This window comes from Punica granatum, chromosome 3, assembly GCF_007655135.1.
Source record: "Punica granatum isolate Tunisia-2019 chromosome 3, ASM765513v2, whole genome shotgun sequence".
NCBI lineage: Eukaryota > Viridiplantae > Streptophyta > Magnoliopsida > Myrtales > Lythraceae > Punica > Punica granatum.
Window position 1 is genome coordinate 38,498,116 of NC_045129.1, and position 12,134 is coordinate 38,510,249.

Genomic DNA, 12,134 nt, shown 5'->3' on the forward strand with positions numbered 1-12,134 from the left:
CCTGCCCATCCGATTACTTTGGTTTGCATATTGGCGACGTTGTCCTTTTTATCGGGAGGGTGACTTTGCTTAGGGCTATATATCAGGTACTACCAGGCACGCAGTGTCCTTTATTAGGGGCGTATTGCCCACTTGTAGGTACACTTCGCTGAGGACTATATCTAAGTGACCATCACCAATGACCTCAATTTGGTCCATAGATGATACGTTTCTTTCAAAGCCTCCAGTAAGGATCACAAACAGAATCTCCCCGCTAAAGGATGGGTGTGCTTTTGCTGGGAGTTCTGGTGAGGCACTGCAATGGCCCCTTGCAAGGACCAGCCAGTCCCCCAAGAACTGAAGCATGCCCGGTTGGCTCTCTTTTGTGGGACCACTTGGCCCCACGAGAAGTCACCCCTAGAACCTCAGCTAGCAGGGTGCCGGACTCATCACTTATCAACCCCCTGTAACATATCTCCCAGGCACTGATGAACAGCTACCTATCCCCTAACGAACAACAGCCCCCAGCAAACTCTATCCAGTTCATCAATAACTTGCCTGATACTTCGGCCTGCAAATCATCATCAATAACTTGCCTGATACTCTAGGCCACCCCACGCGCAAGACTTTGGCCTGCAAATCATCATCCAGCCTCAGCAGATTGTACATTACCGGCTCATGGCAAGGCAAGAGAATTCACTATGACAACATTACTGTCACGGAGGCCCAAATATTCAGAGAGACGCAGTCTAATAAAATTACACCTTGACTGACCAAATGCGTGGAATCACAATCCATAAGTTCCACAAACATCAGCAAACACAGAAATGTAAACCCCCAGCTCTTATCATGGCGAGCATTTGCTTTAAAATGAGGCAAAGCTCGTGAGGATCAACCTGGTTGCACGCACTCTCGGTTAATGTGACAAATGACCAGCACACCTTGAAGCACGCAAATGTAAATGACCTGTTCCAGCTGATACAACATAACTTTATGTCCCAAGGAAGGGAGCCTATACAACACACAATCAAGTTCTCTTTGGCTTTCTCCGCTTCTCCCAACTTGAAAATACGTAAGCCAGCAGGGAGTATAACACGGCCTTTATGCAAGACATTACGAAGTTCCAACAGGAGGAAGGCCAGTACCATGGGTATAGCAGCCGAAAGAACAGGCTTATGATATGCCGAGGGTACCGTCCCACCTGGAAAATGGATGTTACATTAAGCTGTAGAGCGCCTCTGCAGATGTGCAGAGTATACAGGATGCAGAGTTCTGGATCTCCAATCAAAGAGCTATCCAGTTTACATGCAGATGCCATGCAATAGATAAATGCACAACAAAAATTTAGAAAGCAAAATTCAGCAGTAGTGGCGAGGGAGAAAAAACATAAACCAGGACAACTAGTGCATTTAAGTTTGGTTTCTTCAAGCATAAGTTACTCCCCACCTGGACTTGGTATAGAAAATAAAACTGAATCAGATGTTGAAGAGTCCACTTTGGTGTCCCCACAACTCATGCCCATCTTCTTTGATAACAAAATCCATTGGAACAAAAGGAGTACCAATCCAAACTGGAAAACCTGTTCCTTCAGTTTTAAGGATTCGGTTTTGGCCAGAGAAAACTATTCCCACCCATAGGACTTGGGTAGATTTTTAGGAACTTATTGATCAGTGAAGAGAAAAGCGTCAAGAATTGAATCTTGTGACATCTCTTCCCACAAAATAAATCCAAATGTCCTATAGGCCTCTAGGTGGGACATGCTTTTACATACTAAACAAAAAACATCTTAAGATGTCAAGAACGACGATAAGTTAGATGTTAGACCCAAACTCAGTCAGCAAGCAAATAAGTTCTTTGATAGAAAGTACTCACTGGGAAGAGCAAATCCAGTGCATCCCAAGCAGCATGACGAACAGCTCTCGTGGGATACATTGGTCCACCTGGTGAGGTGAAGCTGTAAAGACAAGTTTTTAACCTTGTACTAGTGGCCATCCGTAGTTCCATTCCTGCATATATTCAAGATGGCGATATTTTACTCGGGAAAATTGTCCAAACAACTGAGCACGAACAAATTTAAATGAAGAAGTTCAATGAACTAGTTTACCTTGGAGAACCTTAAGGTTTGAAAGGTAATGCAAAAGTACAGGCTCCACCTTCAACTTCTGAAGCTGGTGCACAGAAAAGAGTAAAAAAGTTTAACACCATACAACAGCTTTGCTGTAACAAAAAATAGAGGCTTGAAATCCTTTACAAAATGGGTGATTATAAATATATACCTGATCAGCTAGTTCTGTAACAAAGAAATCTGTTGGACCACCAATCAAGAAAGCATTTGGGAAAGTTGGACAGTGCTTTAAGAAGGTATCTAACTTGTCACCTGCAAAGACAAATCATTGGTAAATACACTACTTCAGTCATTTCTAAAAATTAACTTCAAATCAAACCCTACCTGAGTTATAAAATAGTATGAACCTTGAAAGCAAAAGATAGAGATCCCGCTGAGCCTGAATTGAAACCAGAAAAGGAACAAAATTATGATCAGATTACAAAAGAACAGAAAATTGAAATATGGAAGAACAATTTCTGGGAATTTTTGTTCTGATAGCTGAAAAATGGACATTAGTAAAGTGCTATACCTGTACAGGGATTTTATTCAACCGTGCAGGCTCCACAGCGACTTCGTCCAGGAGATACTTGAGACACAACCAAGAGAAATAAGTCCAATTTGTAATGCAAATACTCAGAGGTGCACCAGATCAGATGAATGCATTAGTCAATAAAGACAAGAATACTCACACAAAACAGAGATTGGAAACGTCTTGTATTTGTCTGGATGTCAATCCTGCGAGAAGGCAAATTCCATCACTACAACAAAGCTTTACAGCCCTCCACCTGGAAGAGAGGTGTAGCAGGGAGGGGCATCCACATAAGTGTGTTCATGTGGTACTAAACAGGCCATACACAGTCATGCCTACTAAGTTTATCATAGTAATCATGTTTAGAAACTGAAAATTTTAAAACATTCATACAATCAAGTTAAATATTTGCAATGGCAGCATTTTCTTCTATGAATTGCTTGCATGCTTTACTAAATAGTTATTCTTAAAGGAAAGGAATCTCCATGCAAGGTGTATCCACTATCGAAGCAGGCCATAAGCAACCAAACCCAAATTTATGCCACCTAAAGATTCTACAAGAATGATGAATGTTGACCACTGACAAATTGAAATATCCAAACAACCACGTTAAATGGGGCCAAGCGTAAAATTCCGTTTCTGAATTACCTGACCTAAAATTTAGCACCATAGGATGAATTATATTTCAACCCGTTTGAAAGAGTTGGGAACAAATTTTGCTTTGTTCCCAACCATATATAACAAAGTGAAAACCAATAGCAATCCACTTCATCAGCAAAAGCAATCAGAATAGCCTTTCTTTTTTGTTTTTCATGAATTTCTAAGTCCAATCGATATGAGAGGAGCATCAGCAGCTCATTACTAATGCAGCAAAACAGGTTTAACAGGCAGGGAACGATAAAATGGCCATCCATGACAACCAGTTGACAAGTACTTGATAATATTCATACCAGAAAACATTTGTAGCACCTTGAGCAAGAGCAGAAGAGTAACGGAGTAACACTTCAGGATTATCAAGTTGAACTTCGAAAAGCTGCCAAGAAAGAGGAAGGATGAGGAAAGGTTATATATCCATCAAACTAGAATCTCAGCACACATAAAGTCTTTTCAGAATCCAAACTAATCGCTTTATAGTCATAAAAGGGATCACAAAAAAAAAAAAATCATGTCCCAACTCAAAAAACAGAAAGAAGAATAATCCACATTTCTGGGGATCCAAATTAGATATTGGTCTAAAAAAAAGTCATCAGAACATCAAGAATTAAAGCAGAAGGCATGTTTTAAAATCATCAGACCTGATCTCTAAATATTAAGATTTAAAAAACAAGAGCATTTTCAAATTAATAATTAAGTACCTTCATGCCAGTTGTAATATAAGGTAAACAAGTACCATATTTCTCATAGATGAAGACTACATATTGCGACCCATTTAAAACGATCAGATCCCATCAGAGTATCACCAGAACAAGCAATTATAACACAATGACCGACTTAAATCGATAGTTGAAGGTTCAGAGTAACAGTAAGTTATCATACCCATTTATGGAACAACAGGGAGAAAATGTGAGATGCAAACGACTGACTCCATAGTTGGACGATCAGGTCGAGGATTGGTTTCCCACTCTCAGGTGCCTGAACATAATAATCAGCAAGGACATCATAGAAGCATAACTGGCCGAGGTGGCTGTCATCTGCTGGAGAAATTGTATCTTCTTCCCTGCTGAGGATTATATCTGTTTCCAATTACAGCAGGGGAATATGGGAAATTAAGAGAGTGGCACGGCGAGAAATCTAAATAGCAACAATCGAAACGAAGAGCCATCGGCACTTCATTGCGCCATCCATCCCTTCAAATGCCGGTTGACTCGTACAGCATGTATGTTCCAAGTAAATGTTCAATTGATTGCACTACTCCTCTTGCAGAATGCCAAAAACAGCAAAACAAAACTCAACAATTGAAGTGCCTTAAGCTCACCTCTTGCCCTGTCATCGACCTCCAAAGCTACGTCGGCGAAAAGCTCTTGCAACAGGTTGCGCCTCTGTGGGGGAGAAGCCAATGCCTGAAAGACAGATTCGGCCACGGTTGAGTCATGAAAGTAGCAGACTGAGAAAAGTAACGACCCAAATGCTACCTCCCAAAGGTTCAATAGTCAGGTAAAAAAAAAAAAACGACAATATAAGCTAACTTCCATATTCAGCTATAGTTCCTTATCTATAGCACCAACTAGGCAAGAATTCTGACTAGCCTAGCGTCGAATTGGAGAAATCCCAAGGAGGAAATCGAAGGAAAACGAGAGTACAAAATACGAACCCGCTGAAGCTTCTTCTCGATCTCCTGAGAGAGAGCGCTGAGGTACGCAGAACTCCGGGGCGTCGCGGAAGCTCTGGCCATCCCTGTGATGCCCGATCACCTACTCCTCAATTACCATAACCTCGGCCCCGAGCCTGATCTTCTGATCCCAACCGAGCAAGCGGAAATCCTGTAGGTTCTACTCCCTCGAGTGAGAGATATATAAGGAGAAAGGCAGGCAGGCAGGATCGTGGGTTCCGGTGAGCTCTGCTGCCGACAGGCTGAATCAATCAACGTAGTGGAATCACATTCGACATTGAAAGCTCTTGAAGCAGCGTTTGAGAGGACGATCTCTGTTCCTTGACGATGTACGTGGCGTTGCAGGGAAGCCAACAGACGTTGCGTACAGAACACACACACAGAGAGAGCGAGAGAGAGGGCGATGTGAACGTGGAGCGGGTGTTGCTGTCCAACATTTCCACGTGGCTTTTGTTTTAGGATCAGATTGGATAAGTACATATTCATGATGATGTCTGCGGAACTGTCCCTTTCTTTCTTCATTATTATCTGAAGAAGACGGGAGGAATAGAGGAAGGCCAGTACAGTAACTAACACGATCCACTGCCGACATGCTACGAATCCCCGATTGATTGCACTGCTCGGCTCGGTATTGCAAGTCTCCTGTCCAACCCGTAGGTTGGACTCTTCACATTCGGTTGCAACATCACTTCTTTCCATGAAATGTAGGTCCCTGGCGTACCTCCTGATATTATGTCCGGCGCTCTGATGAATGGGAATGCAACAGATCTTCGATCCATTGCGATAGAAGCTACACGGGGCTTCTAACCTTTTTCTGTGACCGTACACTCCCTTCGCATAACTCGGACACATCTCTGTATAAACTAGTTGAGCTTCCTTTCGTTGAAACTGAACAGAATCATGAACGAAAAAGGTCGCCCGAATTCACCATATCCACTTTCGATCTTCTCTGTGTTTTGCTCCAATGCGCAGCAATGAAATGAAGAGAGAATGGCACAACACAGTCGCATTACAATACTCTCTTCTCATACAGGAAACGGTTCGGAAACAGGAATTGCAAACAGAGAAACTCAGCACAAGGAGAAACCCGAACCACTATAAACTGTACAATCGAGTCAAACCCCCAATGCAAGGCATGCTAATTTTAGACACGGATTCGAGGCTCGAAGACTGAGAATTCAGTCACCAGCCCATCAACGCTCGTCGCACTCTGTCTGCAATCTGATTTCGGGCTGCAGTCCTCATCAACTGATATGCGCAATTCTCATCCAGGAGGAATCTGTAAACCTCCCATTCACGATCTGATGTCGAATGTCTTCCAATTTCCGCCTAGTGAATGGAACACAGAGTTACCAGTGAGAGTTCAACTTGGTTAACTTGCACAGAATATAACTGTGTTAACCAGCAAAAACTTAGCAATGCTTCTTGTTTGGTTCAGTAAATTCTTCATAAATTTTGACAGATTCAGTAACACTATGATAGTCTCAGTCATAAGTGGTTGATCGGTCTACAGTCCAATTAATCAATGACTGTGACAGTTTCTTACCGAGAAAATGCAGATGCCAAGAATCTTGAGAGCAAGGGTTACATCATAGAAAACTCGCGGTCTTCCCTTCCCAGATAACTCGACAGGGTTAGCAACTAAAAGCTCGGTATCAGGACCTCTATTTGAGATGATGACACGCAGAGGATGAAGCATTTCCAATTTCAGACGAGCACTTAGTGCACTCTGCTTCTCCGTATCAAGAACTCTCTTTCCATCCTTTTGTTGAACAAAAAGATCCAGCTCGCGATAGCCTTTAGTACTTGAAGAAAACCGACCATAAGCTATCTGCACCGGCAAAAACACAGACGATTGCATATCAGCAGACACTTCCAAGAGTTCCTTCGCAACACTAGATAAGGCTGTAGAAACATACAGACTTCTATAGAAACTAGACAAATACTGCTATCGGTCCCGAGGGAAGCATAGATATTAAACTAGCACTCACAATCTGTTTTGAATTGGATAGAGTTGTGAAGACGAGGAAATGTATAAAAGACAAACTCTTGTGAGATGAAGATTGAAGATTACCTGGATGTTGCAGTCTTTTAAAGTTCTCATGATGTCATAGAGGAGGCCCTTATGATCCACACAGTGTATTTGCAGTAAAGTATGAGCAGGACTCAAGGAATTGTCCATCGTGATACTAGTCTTCTTCAGTTTAGTCAAATCTGGGCTTAGAGCTTGTGACCGAACTTCGTTATCCAGCAGTTCACATCTGAAAAGCTCTTCAGCAACCATAGGAGAAAGAGAGGAGATACCCTGATGGCTCTCATATTCAGGCCCAACCAATTGAAGTTCACAGCTGATACAGGATTCACCTAAAACAGCATGCAACTGCTCAAATGTCTCATTCTGACGTTTTTTCGTATGTAGGAGGTCCCTGAACAAAACTCTTAACATCAGTATCACGCACCAACAGTCAATATATTAACCTTCAACCTCAAGATATCAACAGGATATCACTTTAGGAATAGATAACTGATCCTGAATGTAATATGTATCTCATATTACTGGAAATTTATATATATTTTTCACTGCGAACTGCAAAGGAAGGAAAAATTTAGAGCTTACAGGTTATCTGTGATGAAGAAGAGATCCAAGACTCTCCCATCTGGGGTTGTCGTCACTTTAACTCTTTGGATTGTGAGCTCAAGCTCGCAGAGAACTTGAGTAACATCTGAAAATGCACCAAAAGTTTTAAAATACCAGCTGGAAAACAGAAAGCAAACATATGAATACTGCAACATCGTATCTGCTTTTACCATGTAACAACTCCTTCCTATCCAGACAGAGAAACTTCAACAGATAAACTGGTGATGGCGAGGAGTTTGCCGGTCGCTGTTTGAGGTAAAAGGCTACTGAACATGATGATGGGCATACAGATAAAAGGCGGCTCTTCAGATTCGACCATCTCACTATAAGTGAACTAGAATGAGGAAGCACCCATAACACAATATAGCACCATATTCCATCAGTCGAAACATCTGCAACCAGAAACAGCATGTCCACATAAACCCATAAATTCAATAAACCTCTTTTACCTAAAAGAAATATGTATAAATTCATGAATTCTACTGCATCAATACAAATGAAGGCAGAAATCTTAATCCTTTCTTCTTGCCAAATAAAAAAAAAAAATAGAGATAGCAAACAGAACCAATTGCGGTTGCTCCTTGCGACTGATACTTATATCTCTCAGTCTCTGACCTTCCTACTCATTCCCTCTATAAATCAGGATTCATGACCATCACAATTATCTTACTTGATCAGTCCCAGACATTACAGAAATTATACCCAGTTGAATCTAAGATACAAGATTACCCAAAAGAGACCTGATACAGAAGATAATATATAACCACAAGCCCCTCACGACAAATCTCCATGAATGAAAAATCATTTGCCTCATGGATCCAGTAACTGGTATAAATGGCACAAGAAAGGCGCTAAAGAATCTCCCAGACGCGAGACAAGAAATATACAAAAAAGAAATCAAAATTTTCCAGAAGATTATCCGCCGGCATCATTCCCCAACATAGACAGATACATGAACACCAGAGTTTCTGAACTACAGTTGACCCGAACAGTTCATCAGAGCTGTCGCCTTTTACATTTCTGCTTACCCAACACACTTTTAGCTACTTATCACGCAAAACAATTTTAACGTGAAAAGGCACAATTTTCTTTCATTCATCAAGTCACCGGACACAAACCTGTACCGCAATATGATACATATTCAACAATGGTAAAGATTAACGACCTCTTGACATGAAAGTAGAACATGCAACAACAGTCGCCAGATATCGCAGTGTTTGAAAAATCATGCAATTTGGGCGAAAATGTAAAATGTGGGAGAGTTTATCTAATTTCTACGAGACCTGCACGAGAATACAAATGGACCGGCTTCCAGAAGCAACAGAGATATGGCGCCAAGCTTCAATTGAGCTAAGAAATAATATCGACGGTACCTCCTTTATCGATGTAGAGCCCGAAATCGAGAATCGTCCGGCAGATATCGCAGCCCAGGCCGGTCTTGTCGGGGCAATTCACGGTGATGACGTACGGCTCACCGGCCTTCCTCGGCTTCTGTATCTGGATAACGTCGTCTCCGGGAACTCCCATCGTGGCTGCAAATCAGGAGCCGCGCGAAAGAACTCCTCCAGTGGGAAAAATGGTGTCAGTCAGGCCTTCGGCTCCGGGAGCCGGCCGGCTGGGGATTCTGTCCGTTCTTTCGTCGAGGCTTCTTCTACGCCCTTCAACGACAATCTAGAAAGAGAGAGAGAGAGAGAGAGAGCGACAAGAGCTGGAGGTGAGACGGAGGTGTCTGGTTTGCTGTGGTAAGGTGACAGAGGAGGGAGCAACGGTGGAATCAGGCAAGGCACCACGTCAGCAATCGGAGGGCAGTGATTTGCACGCGTGGATATATATTTATGGTTTAAGACAATTCCCTATTTCGTCTCTTTTTCTTTTTCTTTTGCCCTTTTTTTCTTGGAATAAAATATCATTTTTAAATTAATACGGTCTAATATTAATATTATGCTTTATGTATACCACCAATCGAAGTGACAATGAGTCCTTCTGAATAATTTTTTGAAAAAATACATGCCGACTTAAAGGCAAATTGAATAATTTTGATAGGATGGAAAAAAGAAAACTGAATAAATAAATGAAAATAACCAAAATAAAAAAGGTGTTTTGTCTTCTCGAATCAAGAGGGGAGATTCTAAGGCCCCGTTTGGATTCACAGTGCATTAATTTTAACTTTAACTTTAACTCAACACACTACACAACAAAAATACACATTTCACAATTCAAAAATTTTAACTTTACTTTAACTCAACACACTACAAAACAAAAACACACGTTTTCCAAGTCAAATTTATAATCACATCTCATTTGTCATTTTTCACAATTAAAATCAAAATCAAAATCAAAGTAACTTTAACTCTGAATCCAAACGACCCCTAAAGTCCGTCGGGCAAATTGGAGGGATAGATAGAGACCCATAACCTAACTCCTAACAATCACACTGCCACCCTTGTTATAAGACCGAAGCGAATAGTACACACCACGACCACACATTTCATCGATACAAAAAATAACACAACTTTTCCTTAAGTGAAGGAGAACGAGACTAAAGCTCAAGAAGAAGAAAATTACTGGATAAGAAACACGTTCATTTCCTCAATCAAAGTCATCCACTTTCTTTCTTCCCCGTCACGCCTCATCACCCAATTCCATCATGTCTTCACACAATTTTCCCCTGATATTCCCTTCACCATATGCTCCTTACCAATTTCTTATATTAGATTTATTTACAAAATCAAATTTAACTTAATTTTACATTACTTTTGCCTTAATATTATCTTAATTTAATAACATGATCAATACTTTTTTTTATTTTTTTCAAAGTCTCTCATACTTTTTATTATATATTAATACAGTTAATTTTTTACTATTAATTTCTCTCAGTTATTCAATATATTTTTTTCTCAATTTTAATAATTTTTCCTCAATTCAACATAATAATTATTTTTTTATTTTCTTCTTCGAATATTCTTACGTATTTTTTCCAACTACTTTTATCACCATCTCCTAAATCAAATTAAATCAAATTTAACTTCAATTAAATCAAACTTAACTTCATTCCTTATCAAACGCAATGCTAATCATTTTTCGAGGGGTTAATCAGAGTTCAATTGAGGGTCCCCGAAATCCTAATCCTAATTAGCTTAGTTGAGGGCGCCACCGGAATCCTAATCCTAATTAGCATGAAGCTAAATGGCCGTATAAGACAGGATGCAATAACCATCATTAACAGATTAATTTAATCTCGAAGAGCTCTTCAGCTGATTCATATCGACTTTAAATTGCTTTATGTGGGGCCTTTCAACGATTCAAGGGGGTCCCGTCAGGTAGGAAAGCGGTCCCCACATGTCTCCTCCGGGACAAAGACATCCTCAGTACAGTAAACCACATACCATCGTAATCATTGCCGATGAGGACAAGATGCCATTTGGTGTCTCATCCCTTCTAGATAGCCGAGCAATACAAGCCATATAATATATAATACAAATTAATTAATATTATATATATATATATATATATATATATAAAGGGTAGAAGACATCAATCGGGAAGAACTTATTGGGCCGATCTTATCTACACCAGCCTACTCGGACTGGGCCGATCTATTCCAGATCATCCCACCAAGGCACTGGGCCGAACTTATTGGGCCGATACATGGCATGGGCTCAACTGCATGGGCATGCCGAAGGAAATTGGCCTCAAAGTTGGTTTAAAGTACAGATGTGCCACCTACCAGATATGTCGACTAGAGACTCGGCATGCTGTTTCGGCCTAGAACAGTGAGTTTGAATTTCCCAGCAGCCGAACGAAGAACATATCGGAAAGGCAAGAACAAGAGAATGGAACCGTGATGACAACCATCAGGAGCAGAAATCATGCAGAAATCGAATTCCATTGCTGCAGATATCAAACTAAGCTACAGAAACAGAAAATCCACATTCACTGAAGCACGAAGCTACACAGATCTAGAGCTAAGATCTACAATCACATTAGCAGAAAGAAGCGAAAGCCTATCCTTGAAACCCTAACTCGATCAGCAATCTAGCCGCCGAACCCGTACAGAGTCCTCCCCTGCCTCTTCAGTGCGTACACGACATCCATGGCGGTAACCGTCTTCCTCCTCGCGTGCTCAGTGTAAGTCACCGCATCTCTGATGACGTTCTCCAGGAAAATCTTCAAGACGCCACGGGTCTCCTCGTAGATCAGACCACTGATACGCTTGACGCCACCACGGCGAGCCAGACGCCGGATCGCCGGCTTCGTGATTCCCTGGATGTTGTCCCTCAGGACCTTGCGATGCCTCTTTGCTCCGCCCTTGCCCAAGCCCTTGCCTCCCTTTCCACGGCCCGACATTTTCAGACAGAGAGAGAGAGAGAGAGAGAGAGAGAGATTTGAAAGAAGAATGATCGGAGAGAAAATGCAAAGTGTAAATGCTTCGATGGCGTAAGGAAGTGGAGAGCCGGTCCTTTTATATGAGCGGGGATGCGGAGATTTCAGTTTCGCAGCGTGGCGGGAGGTTGATGTGAACCGTATGATTAAGATCTCATCGACGGTAAGC

At 41.5% G+C, this 12,134-nt stretch overlaps 3 protein-coding genes across 4 annotated transcripts; all 3 read right to left on the reverse strand.

Moving 5' to 3' along the window:
- Nucleotides 1-693: 693 nt before the first annotated feature.
- Nucleotides 694-5,285, reverse strand: LOC116198507. 2 transcript variants are annotated; one of them, XM_031528675.1, is made up of 11 exons: nucleotides 4,927-5,282; nucleotides 4,591-4,675; nucleotides 4,152-4,348; nucleotides 3,566-3,648; nucleotides 2,776-2,821; nucleotides 2,616-2,672; nucleotides 2,429-2,483; nucleotides 2,256-2,356; nucleotides 2,084-2,147; nucleotides 1,852-1,985; nucleotides 694-1,180 (listed from the first exon to the last, which is right to left on the reverse strand). In XM_031528675.1, exons 1-11 carry the CDS (start codon nucleotides 5,005-5,007, stop codon nucleotides 1,007-1,009), a joined length of 1,077 nt encoding a protein of 358 aa, XP_031384535.1. In that variant the 5' UTR covers nucleotides 5,008-5,282; the 3' UTR covers nucleotides 694-1,006. The 2 variants fall into 2 exon arrangements, with proteins under 2 accessions (XP_031384535.1, XP_031384537.1); XM_031528677.1 differs by having other exon boundaries at nucleotides 1,146-1,271; nucleotides 4,927-5,285.
- Nucleotides 5,286-5,919: 634 nt separating this feature from the next.
- Nucleotides 5,920-9,354, reverse strand: LOC116198506 (ACT domain-containing protein ACR9). The gene is made up of 6 exons (XM_031528674.1): nucleotides 8,956-9,354; nucleotides 7,753-7,974; nucleotides 7,562-7,667; nucleotides 7,019-7,370; nucleotides 6,491-6,775; nucleotides 5,920-6,273 (listed from the first exon to the last, which is right to left on the reverse strand). The coding sequence occupies exons 1-6, from the start codon at nucleotides 9,107-9,109 to the stop codon at nucleotides 6,127-6,129; spliced, it is 1,266 nt and encodes a 421-aa protein (XP_031384534.1). The 5' UTR covers nucleotides 9,110-9,354; the 3' UTR covers nucleotides 5,920-6,126.
- Nucleotides 9,355-11,439: 2,085 nt separating this feature from the next.
- Nucleotides 11,440-12,029, reverse strand: LOC116198512 (histone H4). The gene has a single exon (XM_031528681.1). It carries the CDS (start codon nucleotides 11,927-11,929, stop codon nucleotides 11,618-11,620), a length of 312 nt encoding a protein of 103 aa, XP_031384541.1. The 5' UTR covers nucleotides 11,930-12,029; the 3' UTR covers nucleotides 11,440-11,617.
- Nucleotides 12,030-12,134: the final 105 nt, after the last annotated feature.